Genomic DNA, 19,482 nt, shown 5'->3' on the forward strand with positions numbered 1-19,482 from the left:
CATCTATAAATTATAACAACATTTATTTGCAATAGAGTTGTAGGTTTACCTGAGATTGTGCATTGACATTGGCTCCATTTGTAACTAAGACTTTTACCACCTCCGCTTGCCCAGCCAAAGATGCTATATGCAAGGCTGTGTTTCCTTTCTGTAAAATGAAAAGATACATCAACTCACCCTCTTTATTTCTCTATTTCAACATTTTATAAAATATGGAATCCCTCCATGTTTATAAGTTTCCCAAAGAGAACATGGTTGACAAGTATCTCATGAGAAGCTTGCCCTGATTCTTATCAAGGGCTGAATCTTCACTGAATTTGTCAAGTGACATAAAAAGCATTAAATGTGGGATACTGACCTTCGTAGCTGCATCCACATTGGCTTCTCTCTGTAGCAGTTCAGAAACAACTTCTACATGGCCTTCTTTGGAAGCAAGATGGAGAGCGTTCAACCCGTTCTGATTAAGAGTGAAGGGAAAGCTTTACTCAGCAGGTTGAGAATAGAGCAGCAAACTTTAGTCTACTTAGAACTCTGAAGATCATAACCCACCAACAATTACTTGTATGTGTGCAGTGCTGAAACTTGAATTAGGAATAAAGGTACTTAAAATTTAGGTGGGTTGTTCTGGTATCATTATTTACTAAATTTTAGGAATTATTAAAGGATGCCTACCTACATTTCTGAATGCTCCTTTAACAAAGCAGAGTCATTTGAAAATATGAAAAAAAAAACAACAACAACAACAAAAAAAAACAAAACCACCCAAACTGGCAAAAAAAAAAAGAAAGTCTTGGTAATAACTAATAAAAGATTCAAGGAGTTTATAGTCTGGATGTTTAAAATTTTAAGTCAAAAATTAAACAGCAACAATAACCACAACTAACCTGATTGCAAATGTTGATGTCAACCCCATTTTTTATGTAGTCAAGGGCCTTTTCTAGGTGTCCAGCTCGAGCTGCTCTTAAGTAACTTGCATTGGCATCAGACTAAAATAAAAAAGAAGGACATTTTGATGAAAAATGAAACTCATAGACATGTTAGAACTATTCAGCTTATACTCCAAACTAAAAAGAAAGATTTTTAAATTGAACTATTATATTTCTAACATGAAAATACTCTTAAAGGTCTTTGTAAAGTCACCAGGAAAAGGACAAATTCTTGAAAAGTTAGTTTCAAGTGTACAAAATTACCCCTGTGTGATGTCATAACCGATCCTGAACTGAAAGAGAAAATTTCCCATACCATGTAGGTACCTTAAATCAACATACGATTCCTGGAGAGTAAAGAGCAATCCCATTAACTTCCTGGTGGTCTGATTATGAAAATCTCACTATTCTGTTTTGTCAGAAACTTCACATCTATTCCATTCTTTCATATTTAACTATTATAAATAATTTTTCAATTCATAGCTTCACAAATACATTTAATGTTGTTATACTAGTTTAACAGGATTTTGGAGATGTTCTCTTGGATTTTCCTACAGCGCATAGCCATATGTTGGAACACAGAATGTATTTGAAAAGCATTTATAAATGTCTACCCAAATTGTGAAGCATACTTTCCATATATTTTCAAGCAAGCTAAGGTCACCACCTGAGAAAACTCTATTAGGAGCATTAGCAGGAGCAAATAAATAAATACATATAAATTTAAAAACAACAAACACCAAATCTGTAATTCATTCACCAAAAACTTAGAACTCTTGCCTTTCTGCTAAACTCTAGTACCTACGATTGCGGGGTTGAAACCACCTACTAGTGAAATCTTTAACAGAAAGGAAAGACTTCAAAGTTGGATCTGCACAATTTGGAAAGGAGTCCTGATCCGTGTAGGACACCACAGAAGCAGGTTTTCCTGAAAGGGGAGCCAAAACCATCTGCCGCTAGTTATCAATGCAATCATGCAGGGTGTGGCTTAAATAACAGAGGAGATTGTCTTCTTTCAGCCATTTGGCGAATCCCTTCAAAGCCCCCGTTCACAGGCCACCTCATCTGGAAAGCCTTCCCAGACCTCCCGGGCAGAGATGAATGCTCAGTGCTCCCACAGCATTAATTTCATTAAGCCCTCTTGGTATTTCTCACACAGCATTATAGTTTTGGGTTTACCTGTCCTTCTTCCTCCCTAAATTGTAAGCCCCTTGAGAACAAGCAGAGGCAGATCAAGGGGCAGGCAACTGGAAAGCAGACAAGATGCCAATCTTTGAGGGATGCTAATTCATCCCTGGAAATGTAATTGAGCTGAAGGAAATCCCATCTCTCAGAAGGGTCTTTGGTTCTGGTGTGGGTCAATTTAGTTAAGATTTGACTTGCTCAAGTCCTCAAAGGAGAGGCGTCCATCTCTATAGTGTCCACCCTTCTCATGTATAGCAGTATGCCTCTCTGAGGGACTATCCCTTTTCCTCTAAATCAGGCCTTCCCAATCTCAGCACCACTGGCACTTTTTTTTTAAGATTTTATTTTATTTTAAGTAATCTCTACACCCAACGTGGGGCTCAAACCCACAACCCAGAGATCAAGAGACACACGCTCCACAAACTGAGCCAGCCAGGAGCCCCTACTGGCATTTTGATCCAGGTAATTCTTTGATGTGGGAGACAGTCCGGCTCGGTGTCGATGTCTACTAGCATTCCTGGCCTTTACCAACTATCCCCTATTTATGACTAGTAAATATGTATCCTGAATTGCCAAATTTCCCTTGGCAGCAGGGGAAGGAGGGAATTCCCAGCTGAGAATCACTGCTCTGAATAAAGAGTAAACCAATTTATTTACAGATTGTAGGCTTCCATAGGCTTAAATCTTTGGCCTGAGTTACCACATGCCTTGACCTACCACAAGCCAGTGACTATAGTATAACATTCATCTTTCTGTTTCCCCTGCAATTAGAAGCATCCTAGCCCATAGCAGGTGCCTACAAATGTCTTGTGAATGAATGAACCAATAAATAAGTAAATTGTGTGGAAGTAACTGTATTAATTAAAATACTGCCTGCAACACTACAGGAAGTCTTCTTCACAACAACAGCAGCTATTTCAATGGAGAACCTGCTGGAATACCAAGCTTACCGCCAGAGATGATAAATGAAGGCACTGAGTCAGGTATCTGGGAACACACGCAGCTATGGCCAAAATAAAACTGGGATTTGAATCAAGCATGCAGATCATTTAATCAGAGCTTCAAATAAGACAAAGGACAAACCAAAGTTTCCAGGAATTTCAAGAAAAATAAAATACGATTTTTAAAGAGGCTCACTACTTTGAGATGGTTAGGGTTTTCTTGTCTGGTTTAAAGTTCAGTTAGAAACAAATTCCCTATGCAAGGATGGCTTATTGTACCATAAAACATCACCTTCTTTGTGCCTGCTCAATGACTTATCAGTGAATTTGCCCAGAAGGGCTCTGATGCTGTTATGGGAACAAATGACATCAGTCTGCCTGGATATTTCAACTGCCAGAGATAACAACAGTGAGTAAAGCATCCCCAGTTCTGACTTAGAGTGCATAAAAACAGCCACTAAAGAAGTTCAAAAAGAGGTATCATGATTCAAGGTAAGCCTCTGCATTCATCCCACATCTGAAAAGTTTGGCAATTGTATATACCGTCCATTTACCTCTCAGAATTTTCCTACCAGACTCTCTAAAGCAAAGCCAACTACAAACAATATAAACCAAATTTTCTAATTCAGTGGTTCTCTACCTATTTGGAGTTCAGATTCTTTTGAGATTAACAAAAGTTACGAATAAATTCTTTTCCTCCAACAATTGCACATGTATGCATCCATACACCAAATCTGCATATACACATCAAATCTGCATGTACACACATAATTTGCACACTCATTTCATGTGGTTCAGGATTGCCAAGGCTTCTCATGGATTCCTGTTTAATAACACCTACTCTAGGGACGCTGGGGTGGCTCAGTTGGTCAAACATCTGCCTTCGGCTCGGGTCACAGTCCCAGGGTCCAGGGATCGAGTCCTGCAACAGGCTCCCTACTCAGTGGGGAGCCTGCTTCTCCCTCTGTCTGCTGCTGCCCCTGCTTGTGCGCTATCTTTCTGACAAATAAATAAATAAAATCTTAAAAAAAAAAAAAAAGAACACCTACTCTAATAATAAAGGGTTTCTGGCAGATACTTTCACTGTATCTATTTCACCCAGCGACCCTGGTACCAGATAATTCTCTGAGGTAGCTAGTTTATCACCTGAGAACTTTAAGAACAAGAGGAAAGACACAATTTTTTTCTTCACTTTTCTCAGTCCTCTATTACATACAGGCACGCTGAACACACGAATACGTAACCATCAGCCACTGTATACTTCAAAGAAAGAGTATGGGGGGAGGAAGAGGGAGGAAAATACAAAGACAAAGCAAGAGGAGGAAAGTGAAATCTGCCTTGAAGAAAAATGACGACTTAGGAAGTGAAGTTATTCATGGCTACAGAAGAAGAACTAAGATCCTCCATTTATTCTCAAGCACCTGCAAGCAATGCAGCCACATCTTCCTTCCACGAATATCCGTTGAGTCCTGCCAGTGTGTTAGTTGTGCCAACACCTGGGTGCACGGCGGCAAGCGCAGCAGAACGGCACAAATGAAGACTCGCTTGCTTTCACCTCACTCTTAAACTTTTCCAAATCATGGTGCTTAGGCGGCAGGGTAAATAATGGATTCTTCACTATTTTATTTTCAAATTCTGCCTATAGTACCTATACCATGTTCTTTATTTCCTTAATGCTAAAATATATATAAGATTTTGTATTTGGCTCAATATCAGTGTACTGCACCTCTCAGCTGTTATTTCATTAGAAACTTAGGAGTTACTCTTTTTTGTTTTTTAAAGATTTTATTTTATTTCTTTATTTGAAAGAGAGAGAATGAGAGAGAGAGAGAGAGAGAGCACATGAGAGGGGGGAGGGTCAGAGGGAGAAGCAGACCCCCTGCTGAGCAGGGAGCCCGATGCGGGACTCGATCCGGGGACTCCAGGATCATGACCTGAGCCGAAGGCAGTCGCTTAACCAACTGAGCCACACAGGCGCCCCTTAGGAGTTACTCTTACCACAGGCTACAGCCTGCTTTTTCATCTAAAAGGTTCTATCATAACAATGCCTCTTAAGGCCAGTTTTAGACATAGCACTATGGAAGGAAATCAGGTCTCATGAGAAGCTGAGCTCTGCCACATGAAAAGTCCTACAGGGGGCACCTGGGTGGCTCAGTCATTAAGCATCTGCCTTCAGCTCAGGTCATGATCCCAGGGTCCTGGGATCGAGCCCCACATCAGGCTCCCTGCTCTGCAGGAAGCCTGCTTCTCACTCTCCCACTCCTCCTGCTTGTGTTCCCTCTCTTGCTGTCTCTCTCTCTCTGTCAAGTAAAATCTTAAAAAAAAAAAAAAAAAAAGAAAAGTCACCCCTAAGGAGTCAGTTAGCATAAAATGAATATAAGCAGATTGGTCAGCATTTTTTCCCCTAGATGATCAAAGTCTGAAGGAAGAATCTGGAAAAATGATAATATCTTTCATCACCATTTCATGTCTTATCTACTTAGTCATTTTACTAGACAGGAAAGAAATATGAACCATGTGTGTTTTTCAAGGAAATAGCTGTAGGACAGAGTCAAGCACTATTATGAATTAACCTAATAACTCAGCATTCCCACCAATACTGGAATATTGATATTATTCAGCAGAAAGCAGTGATTGGAATGAATAAGCATTTCCCAAGTGCCAACCTCAGTAGTAAACTAATATTTCATACCTCTGACTATATGCTAGACACTATTATAAGTACCTGTAATAACTTCATTATATTAGTCACTTAATATACTATGTATTAATTGCATGAATCCTTATAATAAACTTAGTCCTTATAATATTTCCATGAAGTAGTATAGTGAATTGAATAGTATCTCCCCAAAATTCAAGTCCACTTGCAACCTCAGAATATAACATTACTTGGACACAGGATCTTTGTAGATATAATTAGTTAAGATGAGGTCAGACTGGATTCAAATGGGCTCTAAATAAAATGACTGATGTCTTTGGAAGAAGAAAAGATACATAAATATAAAGTCATTATGTTGTACACCTCAAACCAATACAATGTTATATGTCAACTGTACCTCAAAAAAAAAAAAAAGACACACAGATACATAATAGAAAACATGTAAAGATGCAGGAAGGGACTGGAGTTAAGTTGACAATAAGATAAACAATGCCAGGAGCCACCAGAAGCTGGAAGAGGCAAGGAAGAATACACCAGAGCCTTTGGAGGGAGTAGGGCCCTGTGGACACCTTGATTTTGGACTTCTGGCCTCCAGAACTGTGAGTGAATTAGTTTCTATTGTAGTAAGTCACCAAGTTTGTGGTGGTATGTTATGGTGGCCCTAGGCAACTAATACAAATAAAGTACTATTACTAGCTCCATTTTACAGGTGAGGAAATTGAGCTATAGAAAGGATGCCTGATTTTCCCAGGGACACACAGCTTATGAATGGCAGAAATGTAAACTCAGATAATCTGACTCCAGAGTCTAGGCTGTTAATCACTACTTTAAGAAAGGGCTTAAGGCACCTGGCTGGCTCAGTTAGTTGGATATCCAACTCTTGATTTCTGCTCAGGTCATGATCTCAGGGTCATGAGATCGAGCCCCACATCGTGCTCCATGCTGAGGATGGAGCCTGCTTAAGATTCTTTCTCCCTCTCCCTCCGCTCCTTCCCCTCACCCACTCAAGCATGCATGTGCAGACTCTTTCCCTCTCTCAAAGAAAAGGGGGGGCTTAATAAGTGCTTGCTCCATAGTTTATGCTTGGCAACTCTTGGTTCATTCATTCATTCATCTTCTATCCATCCATCAGTCCATCCACCCATTAAATTAACTATGTAAGTACTTCCACATACAACAAACATTACTGAGAACCTATAATTCATTTGCCACTGTAACTAGGTACTAACGTTAGAGACGCGAATCAAATTCCTCTGATTTTCTTATTTTTATTTGAAGGTCCCCAAATCTCCTAGCCACTCAGGTATACAACTTTGGTGTGAACCTTTTAACTGAGGTATAATTGACATATAATATCATATTAGTTTCAGGTATACAATGTAATGACTTGATATTTGTATATATTATAAAATGATCACCACAGTAAGTCTAGTTAACACTGGTCACCATCCACAGCTACAGATCGTGTGTGTGTGTGTGTGCGTGTGTGTGTGTGTGTGAGAGAGAGAGAGAGAGAGAAATGAGAGGTGTGAATCCTTGATTACTTGTTTCTTTTTTATTCTTTCCCTCAAACTCTCTTCCAGAAATTATGTATATGCTTCCTATCAAATATTCTGTCTCCAAAGGCTTTTATAGTTTTTATCTTCCCTTAAAAAAGTACTTATCAGGGCACCTGGGGGGCACAGTCAGTTAAACGTCTGACTCTTGATTTCAGCTCAGGTCATGATCTCAGGGTCATGAGATGGAGCCCTGAGTGGGGTCCATGCAGCAGGTAGTCTGCTTGAGATTCTCTCTCTCCCTCTGCCCCTCCCCCCACTCTCTCTCTTCCTCTAAAAATAAATATTTTTTTAAAAAGTGCTTATACTGTGTATTATACATACAAAAGAATGCATGAAACATATGTGAACAGGTTAGAGAAAAATAAAGAAATGCCAGCATGCCCAGTAAGCTCAAGAATGAAATTTACAAGCTCCACAGACTTCCCTGACCAGCTCTCCAAAGGCATCCTCTGTTCTAGTTAATTATTCTCACGTCTTTCCTCATAGTTCTAACATCTATGTAAACCTCTCTAACCTAAATATTATGTAGTTGACTATCTTTGCATTGTCTATAAGAGGAATCCTACATTATGGATCCTTCTGTGACATACCTCCTTTGTGCACTATTGCGTTTCTTAGAATCATCCATGCTGACATATGTAACTGTAGTCCATGTATTACGGCGGCTGCAGAAGATTCCATTATGTGATTGTAACACAATCTTTTTATCCACTGTGGAGTTGATGAATGTTTGAGTTGTTTCCAGTTTGGGTCTACTATGAACAGGGCTGCCGTGAACATTCTGGCACCAGCCCCGGTGCACACAGGCAAGGATTTTTAAGGTATATACCTAGTATCATAAATGCTGTGTCATTTGGTATGTGCTAACTCAACTTTACTAGTTAAAGGCAAATTGTTTTTCAAAGTGATTGTACCAGTTTACACTTTCTGTGGTTTGTGATTATTGATCAAGATTTCATATTCCTTAGAAATTAATCTTTGGGAATCCTTTTAGGCCTGGGTTAACGATGCCATGTTCGTAAAAGGACTTTATGATTGCTTCTTCCAGTTGCCTAGAGGCACTATCAACCCAAGATTATTTTTAAAATAAATGTTTGCCTTGAGCATTTTTTGTTTTTGTTTTAAAAGACTACACAGATAAATTTAGACCTCAAACTGGTATGGATAGGAGGGATTCCTTGTGGTTACAAATTCTCAGGGAAGATTTTTTTTTCCCTTCCAGCTGGTGACAAATTGAGACAGGCGAGTTTTTGCTACACTTTCTATGTGGTGGGTTTACTTCCTGTCCACCCTTATATTGGGAGCCACACCCTTCGGGGCCCAGTTTATTAGGGGATCTCTTCTAGACTGTGCACTTTGGGCATGTTCTAGGCTTTGTCTCCTGTGCCCTGTGTTTATGCAGACACGTGAAACTGGTTCTTGCTTTCATGTCATTTTACCTCTATAGATCCCTTACTTTTGTGCCAGTTTATAAATACACTTCAGAGGACTTAGTTTTGTCATTATGCTAACATCTTAGCTTTCCTTATAGCTGGAAATATGCTTAACCTTTTTTTTTTCCCATTCACCCTGCTCTAATTGCTCAGTTCAGACCCTAGCTGTGTGATGCCCAGATCATTCTAAAAACCTCTAGGAGGGGGCGCCTGGGTGGCTCAGATGGTTAGGCGTCTGCCTTCAGCTCAGGTCATCCCAGGGTCCTGGGATCGAGCCCCACGTCGGGCTCCTGGAGCAGCGAGGAGCCTGCTTCTCGCTCTCCCTCTGCCTCTCTCCCTGCTCATGCTTTCTCTCTCTCTCTCTCTGTATCTCTGTGTCTCAAATGAATAAATACAAAAAAAACCCAAAAAAAACCAAACAACCTCTAGGAGGTTGTAGTCAGTACACTATCCCTAGTTGAATATTCCAGAAGTACTGAACACTGTTCAGGAGCTCACTGAGGAGCCGCTGGGGGTTCTGAGAAAATCATGACAAACGGCTGCAATTCAGCAGTTCAGAAACTTCACTAAGCATTTTATGTATATTATTTTTATACATGCATTTTTAGTGTTTATTTCTTAAAAATTCAGTCACGACAGGAACCTTCATGACAGAGGTGAAAACCTGAGTTCCATAAAAAGTAAGTGGCTTGCCAAAGGTCACACAGCTAATAAGTAAGCAGCCAGGATTGAAAGCCAGAACTGCTTGAGAAAAGCCCAAGCTCTCTCCTCTACGCCAGTGGTTCTGTGCGGCCCTGGCAGTCAAAAATCCTGAGAGCAAGAGCGAGGCCACCTAAGAGGATTGCCTTATGCCTGTCTGCAGTTTCACCTCAGGTAGATACATTGTTAACTGCTTTATCTGTTGATGTTTGATGACATGCTTCATTTGTAAAAATGTTTCTGCTTTTAAACCACAATATTCAATTGCCTGGGAGGCCCTTTAAAACCTGCCTGAACTAAAAACAGGAATACTGATTTTGAAGGCAATCTAGACAGCTTTTTATTCCTTAAAGGCTGAATATTTCTAGACAGTCCCCATGATTTCCTGGCACATCCCTTTGCCAGTAATGCTGACCACCAGCTCCACAGGTGATCCCAGCAAGCAACACAAAAATCGGGTGCTTTGCCCCCGCTTCGCTCCCCCTCTTCCACCAAGATATCCAGCAACTCAATCCTAGACCAGCTCAAATGTCACTTCACCTGTGCAGTCTTCCTCCACAAACACTACACATGATTCCACCCTCGGGATTCCTACAGCACTTGGTCTGTTCTGCTCAGGTACCGGCTGTCTATCAAGATGGACTATAATCCCTTTTCGGGCAGGTCCTTGTCTTGTTCGGGGCTGAGTTCTACATAACAGAATCCCGGTAAATGCTGAACAAAGAAATGCCGATCCCTTGCATGGTCCAATGCTCTAACTATTCCTCGAGGATCAAAAACCTACATCAACTTAATTGGCCCCCCCAAAAAGTCTGCTTTCTTACTACCTCTCCATTTTACCAAAGAAAGGTTAAGAGTCTAGTGACAGACTTAGGGGTTTTTCCGCACTTGAAGAGAAGATAAAGAGAGTGGTGCTCAGTGGGTCTGAGATTACTCTGGTTCCCTAATTCACCTTGGGCAAAGCACCCGATTTTTGTGATGCTTGCTGGGATCACCTGTGGAGCAACATATTTGTTTTGGCAATAACTGTCAGAGAGCTCATGCAGGTGAGGTCTGCAATCTACTGCACTTCGTGAATCAGAAGGCATTTAAGTGCTCTGATATCTAATAACATAGTATCATGACCAACAATGATTGGACACCTATTATATGTGGGGCATTTTCCATATATTGCCCCACATTCATTCTTACAGTTGTGTGAAGTCTGTGTTTACTATCATCCACATTTACAGATCAGAAAGTCAGGTTAGGTAACTTACCCAAGGGCATTTTTCTAGAAACTGACAGAGGCAAGATTCGATTCATGTCTCCCTGGTTTTAGAACTCTGCCTTTAATCCCCACTCTCTAATGCTTCCTTGCCTAAATGCTCCAGAGTAATATAAAAGAGGAAGAAGAACTTACATTCGTTGAATAAAGAAGTAAAGAAAGAGCAACAACATTTATTTAGATTCATCGGAGTGACCAGTACTCTGCTAGGTTTTTCCAGGTACTGCTGGAGTGTGGTCATTGTTCTTCTAACCGACATCTGTCCCTCACCTTTCCTTTTGTCAACACAGGATGATGCCCAAATACAGATGCCCCCACTCCTACTGGTAATCAGTTGTGGTTTTCTTCTCACATGTTTATGCCAGTGGTCCTGGTTGTTGTAATTACATAATTTAATTAGGTACTATTTAAAGTATAAAATAGTGCAGAGACAGAATATTTTTATGAAAACTAAATTAAATGCTTTGGAAAGACTTATTAGAAAGAAGTTCCTAAAAATATTCCTGCTGAATCAGATATGAATGAGATGACGGTAAGAGACTAAAATAAAAACCAGAAAAATCCAGAAAGATTCTATACTCAGATTACTTCACAGATTGCTTTAATCTCTAGCTTTCCTTCAAAGAGACTGAAACTGGGACTCCTAGAAAGAGCATTTATGGTATAGAAGGCCAAAGAGAATTACAGTCAGGGGATCCACACTCAGAGAAAAGGCTTCATCTTTATATCCGCCTTGGGAAAATGGATGTACTTTTCTGTGACTTACGGTAACAATCAAATATTTACCAAATATATGTACCTTTTAGCATTCCTGGCTATTAGTTATTTTTTTAAAATTAGCCAAATAACTACTAATAAAAATTTTGCTGAATAAAAGGCCTTCTGTTAATCATTCTTTCTATTCTCAAGAAGTTAATTTCAAGAGGATTCGAAGACACCTCTAATAAAGCTTCTTTTTTTTTTTTTTTAAAGATTTTATTTATTTATTTGACAGAGAGAGACACAGCAAGAGAAGGAACACAAGCAGGGGGAGTGGGAGAAGGAGAAGCAGGCCTCCCGTGGAACAGGGAGCCCGATGCGGGGCTCAATCCCAGGACCCCGGGATCATGACCTGAGCCGACGACAGATGCTTAACGACTGAGCCACCCAGGCGCCCCTAATAAAGCTTCTTCTAATAAAAACCTCCAGAAGCATTTTCTAGGTGGCCAGATCTAATAGACCTGTTGCCTGGTCATACCTCAGAAAATATGGCCCAGGAAGAGCACCAATGTTATGATCTTCTCACACTGGATGCACTGATTCAAATGTGAATGGCAGCACCAGGTATATCTATGCAGATACATCAGAAAACAAATAAATCTGTTTACTTAAATCCACATTCTTAACTTCTCTGCACGGTTGTGCTAAAAGTGAAATCACAAGTCTGGGTCTTCAAGAAATCAATATTAGGTCTCTCCTAACCAGTAAAACAAATCTTCAAAGTGGCTATTATGTTTATTCCATCACCAGGATTGGGGGTTCATAATCAATATGGGGTTTAACATCCAGCAGTTTAGCAGTGATGTCTACTTGGCCTTGAATCTGAGGATACAGTCATTGCTTTCAGTGATCTTACAGTCTGGCTGTGCAGGCTGGAGCTGGCATGTGGAATGAGATTTTATGGTAGCAGAACCTACAGAAGACGATGAAGTCCACAGACGCTATTGAGAAAAGCCATTTCTGCATACTGAATATGGCTGGGAAAACAGCTAGCAGGAGGAGACGTAGGAATTCTAGCAGGGCTCCAGTCAGTGGGGAAAAGAAGAAAGGAGGGATGCCTGGGTGGCTCAGTCAGTTAAGCATCTTCCTTCAGCTCAGGTCATGATCCCAGGCATGGAGCTCCCTACTCAGCCAGAAGTCTGCTTCTTCCTCTCCCTCTGCCCATCCCCCTGCTGGTGCCCAAATAAATCAAAAGAAGAAGAAGAAAGAAGAAAGAAGAAAGAAGAAAGAAGAAAGAAGAAAGAAGAAGAAGAAAGAAGAAAGAAGAAAGAAGAAAAAGAAGAAGAAGAAAGAAGAAGAAGAAAGGAAAAGTGAGCAGAGATATAGAAATAACAGGGTTTCAGGATTGGCAAATAAACAATTTCTACTGAAAAAGGAAGGCCCCTGGAGAGAATGGTAAAGGAGAGGTTCCCAGAAGGTTTGGAATGGCATTGAAAGCTGACTTCATCATAAAGATATCAGGAGCCAGCGAAGGGTTTTGCGGAGTGGGAAGAAATCATTAGATCTGTATTTTAGCCCAATTAATTGACAGCAGATTCATGTTGGAGAAAATGGAGACAAAAGGAGGGGTAGACAAATGGTTGTCAATCTATTATGCCTGAAGGATCTCCAGGGGAAGACTTAAACAAATAAACAAATCACTCGGGCCCCTACCCCCAGAGGTTCAGTTGGTCTGAGATGGGACATTTTAATAAACACTGCTCAAATGAGTCTAATGTGTAACCAGATGTGAGTGCCACTGAACTAGGTTATAATAAAAATATGGCTCTGTGTGACAACGACAAATACTGTATGATTTCACTTATATGCAGTATCTAACATACAAACAAACAAAGAAACAAATAAAAACCAGACTCTTGAATACAGAGAACAAACTGGTGGTTGCCAGAGGGGAGGTGGGTGTGGGGGATGGCTGAGAGAGATAAAGGAGACAAAGACGTAGAGACCTCCAGCTGTGGAATAAATGTCACAGACATGAAAAGTACAGCATAGGAAATATAGTCAATAATATTGTAATAACACTGTATGATGACAGATGGGGACTCTACTTACCTTGGTGAGCACAGAGTAATGGATCGAATTGTTGAATAAATATGCTGTACACCTGAAGCTAACATAATATTGTATGTTAATTATACTTCAATAAAAAAAGAAAAAATATGGCTCTATGTGATATGGATATTTGGGGGCAATAGCAGGTGGAAAGGAAAAGAAAGGAATGATGTGAGGGGCATTCTGAAGGTCTGCTGACAGGTTTTTAATTTCACTAAGACAATGTTTAAGATCTGTATGCCAGATTTTTAAATTTTGGCTTTCATGTTTGCCTCCCCCCGAAGAGAAGTATACTCTTCTATACGCCCAGTTTAAAGCAAACTTTTATGCCCAGAAACTTCAGATGTCAGGCTTTTCTTGGTAATATGGGACAGTAATTTTTGGTGAATAAAGTAATACAGATTATTCTCAGTCAGGAAGGGGTTTACACTGTATGGGGGCTGCTTATCAAAATCCCAAAGTCCTCTGTGCCACTGCTCCTTACTTAGTGATTTAATGTCAATTATAGTTTTGAAATATAAGTGGAGCTGCTTTGCAGAACCTCTCAAAATCCAAGATTGATAATGTTTATCAGGAATAAAACAATTTTCGACAGAAAAAAAAAGTGACTTGAGAGTCACATTCTTCTGAATTTAGGGCTTTGAGAGTGGACACAGAGCCACGGGACTGCCCAAGCATGTGAAGGGGAGGGGCGGTAACAAAGGAGGGATTTGTATTTTTTTATTTTTCTTACCCACTAGACAAGAGCAGAACGGCAGTTTATACCCTGAGACATGGCCATTCAGATAGTGCCCACTCAAAGTTTCCAGATATTTGAGAGTAAGAGATTATGTGCTGATATTTTATAGATCTCCTGCACAGTGATCTAATTTCTGACCAATTTCAAAAGAATGTGATGAATTGCGCAACCCCAACAACTGTGACATTCAGGCCACAATCTGCCTCCTGTCAATAGCCACCGCAGATCTTTCCGAGACGGGTTTTCTCCCCCACCCCTAGCCCCACCCCACCAAGGGGTATTAGTTATCTTAGCAAGTAAGTCCTTTTTAGGTGTGTGTTTTGGGGGGGTGGGGTGCAGAGATCCTAAAAGGGAATCTTGTATGGCAAGTGCTTGAAAAAACTCGAACCGTTTTAGTTCGGGAAGATCTTGAGTTCTTAAGATTTCATTCTTTTTTATTTAATTGCTACCCAGTTACTTTATATAAACCAGCGTTTTCCATCTATAAATCAGCACTGGGAGGGGTGGGGGGGGGGAGGGCTTAACCAGTAAGGAAAATGCTTCTAAAGGCTATCTGTATTTGTAATCACCTCTGTCAAAACCACCCGAAGGACTAGGCGCTGTCTCCACAGATTCCTTCCCATTGCTACCAGGCTGCCTTTGTTTGTAAGGACTTTGCTTGGAACTAACCTTAGTTCATCCCTGAAAATGAGGTCACTGTCCCCTAACACATGTTAAGCATGGTTAGCATCTTTCCACTGGGCCCTTGGCCAGAAAGGCCCCAGCTGGTGCACATTTCGAATCTGCCAGGGCGTCTGCGCACAGTGACCCCTCTCACGCTGAAAGGCAAAACAACATTTCCATCTTTATCTTTAAGAAGAGGGGACTGGGAACCAGTTAAAAAAATAAATACAGTGCTGGCAGGCTTTTGTTTTCCTAAAGACAGTGTTTTTAAGAGAGATTTACTTGGCCATGCTGATAAAACCCACTCTCATCAAGTCTGTCTACTACGATCTGGTTTACATCAAAAGGAAGACCCAGAATCCAGGCCCCTTGCAGTGTCTTTTCTCACCCAGAATTCAGAGACCTAAAAATTCTCCTGGAGACTGATTAGAAATAAAAATAAATACTGAGAAGAAAGATGCTTCCCATAGGGAAAAAAAAAAAGCACATCGGGTGTTGGTGGTGGGTGGGAATTTCTAATACTCCTCAATGTGAAGTTGATTCAGTTCGGCTGCAAAACAGGATTTATTTGAGTTTGTCTGAAGTTTTCTGGGAACATAAATAAAGTAAGATTTTAAAGAGCAAGTTTCACCTACCTCTCAAGGGACATAAGACCATTTGTATGAAGGGAGGAGAGTTTTGTATGTCCTAATATTCTGTGGTCAATATAGTACTCTTATGTTCTGATTTTTAATAGCCTGGGACACAATTTCGAACCACTTTGACTTACAACTTTCTTTTAAAAAACTTTCCTTACACTATAGAATTTTAAGGTATCTTAGTGGGCTGTGGGCACAGATTATGTCCTAACACGATTGTATATTAGGCAGAATGCTATAAATGATGTTAGGAATAGACAGGTTAGAATAGTTTAACTAAGTAACAGGTAAGTTCCTCCCTTCCCTAAAAGCTCCCCAATAACTGTGCAATGTGAAAGTACTCTTAGAGCTAAAACCAGGTAGTTTATTCCCAAATGAACAAAAATGGAGAAGTGTTAATAAAAGTTCCATTTTAGCCAGGGTACTGAATACCAGACACAGAAAGAGATGTAGCTCCTTATCCAAAATATTTCTGAAGTTTAAAATGAAAACAAAATGAACTCTTCACTTTATTCCATTCAAGGACATTTTAGTATGGGGTGAGTTTGTCTTTACTTGCAGGAGAATACAGTTATACAGCAGAGACCCGTTAACCTTAAAATTCATAAACCATTTACTTTCTGTTATTCTAAAATATAAAGATCCAAATAAATAAGCCTGGAAGATAGCCAGAGATGGGGAAATTATTTCTGAAATGTATGTTTTCCAGGTGGATTCATTACCAGGCATGTTTGAAAACTCTGCTGTGTTTGGACATGTTTCTGGTTATCTCTTGGGATGAGAAAGCACAAGAGAAATGGTAATACATTGCTTTGGGGAAAAAAAAAGTCTATCCACAGCTCTCTCAGTGCTCAGCAACTCAGAACATACAACAGCCCTGGAGAATTTCTTTTTTTTCTTTTTTTCCCCCACCTTAATCCATCACAAAGATGGAATATTAACACGAGGAAGATTTAACTCTTCTGAAAATTTTAATAATTTTTATTTCAGAGAATTATTTTCCCCATTAAATTAAAGCAAGAATGTAACTGAAGGTTGCATAAAGTAGCTAGCAGTTATTGTTGGTTTGTGATGTGTAAATTTTGTCGATGCCAGGTTCTCCAAAACATATGACTGAAAGCCTTTTCCATTTGTTAGGCAAAAGGCCAGTGCTGAACAAAAAAAAATGTAGAGCCTCTAGGGTCTTAAACTTTCTCATTATCAGTCATCCCTTCTCTTTGCTATGTTTCATCTAGTTCATCTGTCTCAATTATTTCCCACATGAACACGTCTTTTAAGAAATTCTCTTTTGCTTTCCCATGAGCGAGGCTGCCTATAAAATACTTGATGCAGAATCCGTATTCCATTGTTCACCCAAGGAAGTGGCTGTCTTAAGTGATCAGGCTTTCCCACCCCTGGAAAAATCACTTGACATGTACCCCACCATGTCTTCATTTATAATTGTTAGAGCAGGAGAGTAATTTATGGAAGTGCCCTTGACTCACCTCAACAATATGTACTAAATAATCTCAAGAGACATAGCCCTGACCTAGTCAACTGGTCAGTAAAGATTCAATATAGTAATGATTAAATCTTAGTCTTAATATATAGCTTTGCTTTGTATTATCAGAAAAAATGTATATTTCAAATTTTCTAACTCATTTTGGTTTTTGAGGTAGGTTGAGGTTACCTCATCATCTCTACTGTATAAATAGGAAACTGAAGCAAAGAGAGGTATGATTTGCTTAACTAGTTAGGAAATTGCTGAAAATAGAAATCAGGATTCCTGGATTTTATGTTTTCTCCCTACCTCATGGTACAATAACAAGAATGAATTGGTCAACAATTCAATGGTTTGAACTAGTATAAGTACTTGGCTGGAGATCTTCCTGCCAGACTCCAATAAAAAATGGGATCTCCAAGGTGTACTTGCTCACCCTTCCTTTCCCGGAACTGTCCTCCATGTTGCAACTCCCTACACGGTTATCCTGAGCATCCTGGGGCACGTGGTGCATCTAAACATCGTGACCCACGCCACACAGATGAAGAGGGCTAGAAGCAGCCAGCTTTGTCTCTTTAGCCATCAAATGAAGTTGTTCTGAGCCCCCATGGGATAGTATTATGCAGCCAAAATTTGGGAGTCTGTGTACACCTTTGTTTTTAAAACAAATGGCAGGCTGTTGCACAGCCTGGCTCAACCACAACAAAGAACTACGGAATCCCTTAGAAATGCACCTTGTAATACGAAGATACTGCTACTTATCACTTAGGAAATACAGAGCAGTTACTTCTGGCATTACACATGGTAGATTATATAAGACATATCAACTGTTTGGGATTTTTCCATTTATTTGGTATGTTATGAATCAGAACAGGGCTTTCATGCCTAAGGATCCTTATTATGTAGGAGGTATTGGCGTGAGTCCTAAAATATTTAATCCAGCGAACTATTCACATCTTAAATATAGCAACTGAAAACAGTGATAAGCTAAAATTGGTCTAGGTATCAGGAGAAAAGAGAAAGTGTTTACTTGAATAGATGAACATTTTTTTTTCTTTTTTCTTTCTGAGATTAGAAAATAAATAGCTTGGTTTTTAGTGTGGATAGACAATACTGTGAACATATGTAGTTTCTTCCAGTGCACAAATATACTTTATGGGGTGGGATCAGCCAGGCAATCACAATGCATTGGACTTAGCTTCCTGGCCAGATAATTAGAGGTCTGGGGTTAAAAGCCCAGAGGAATTGAAGGGTGAGGCTTATGGCATCAGAGGGAGAGGAGGCATTAGCTAGTGAGATGAAAGGTTCTTTTTTTTTTTTTTTTTAAGATTTTATTTATTTATTTGACAGAGAAAGACACAGCGAGAGAGGGAACACAAACGGGGAGTGGGAGAGGGAGAAGCAGACTCCCTGCCGAGCAAGGAGCCCGATGCGGGACTCGATCCTGGGACTCCAGGATCATGACCTGAGCCGAAGGCAGTCGCTTAACCAACTGAGCCACCCAGGCGCCCGTGAGATGAAAGGTTCTTGAATGTACCATGCTAAAATGTTGTGTACCAGCTGCTGCAGCTGGAGACTCGCTGGTATAGGAAACTATCTGCCTTCTTTGGGGGGCTTCTGGGGAACACGGTTTCATAAGGACTCTTACCAACACCAAGATGCCAAAATGCTATTGCTCTTCCATTTTAATTTTTCATTGCTACTCGAGTCTGTCATCAATAAAGGGATTTTAGAAACCCTTGGTAAAAACATAGCTAAATAAGTTTATTTGAATGGATAAAAAATATATTTTAAAATAAGTTTAGTTCACTAGTGAAGTTAGAGGTAGATAGGTAGGTTTATAGATAGAATGATTTTGGAATATTAAATAATCTCCAGGTGGCATTTACATTTTCCTGGACAAGATTTGTAATTAGAAGACTTAACATCTTTACACTGAATGCAATAAAATGGAAGAGAGAGAGAAAGAGCAAATAATGCCCAGATGTGCAAGAGGTCTCTTAAAAAAATGAAAACACGTGGTAAAGATAAAGAAGGATGTTGTTTTTTATTACTTTAAGTTTAACATATAAGAGTAGACTGTAAAAAAAAAAAAAGAGTAGACTATATCTCAAAGTTAAGGTAACCACTGGAATGTGCAGTTATAAGTAGTTACAACATGGTGGCTGATTTTGAAATGTCCAGCTCTATTATAATCAAATGGCTAAGACCTACTGCAGGGATCTTGGGAATAGAGACTCATATCTAAGAAGCTGCCCTTCATGTATGAAGATGAAGGTGCTAACTCGGGGGTAGAATATCATATGTATTTTTTAAGTTTTTGGAGATAGATCTATCTATCTCCAAATGAAATGAATTTATCCACTTTCATTGATGATCTCAGAGTTCAAACTCTTGAAGCCAAAACACCTCCATTCAAAACCTTGGTACAATTTACAAACTGGGCGTCCTTGGACAAGAGACTTAAACACACTGTAGCTCA

At 39.8% G+C, this 19,482-nt stretch overlaps 1 protein-coding gene across 1 annotated transcript in view; it reads right to left on the bottom strand.

The window, feature by feature from the left end:
• The window catches only part of LOC123323178 (ankyrin-3), a 113,578-nt gene extending 110,952 nt beyond the window's left edge, over positions 1 to 2,626 (bottom strand). The window contains exons 1-4 of the mRNA XM_044916209.1: positions 2,558 to 2,626; positions 885 to 986; positions 359 to 457; positions 50 to 148 (exon numbers count right to left, since the gene is read on the bottom strand). Coding sequence (XP_044772144.1) covers positions 50 to 148; positions 359 to 457; positions 885 to 986; positions 2,558 to 2,626 — 369 coding nt within the window. The remainder of the gene's footprint in view (positions 1 to 49; positions 149 to 358; positions 458 to 884; positions 987 to 2,557) is intronic.
• Between the last annotated feature and the right edge of the window lie 16,856 nt (positions 2,627 to 19,482).

The sequence above is a fragment of the Neomonachus schauinslandi genome, chromosome 6, assembly GCF_002201575.2.
Source record: "Neomonachus schauinslandi chromosome 6, ASM220157v2, whole genome shotgun sequence".
In the NCBI taxonomy this organism is placed as follows: domain Eukaryota; kingdom Metazoa; phylum Chordata; class Mammalia; order Carnivora; family Phocidae; genus Neomonachus; species Neomonachus schauinslandi.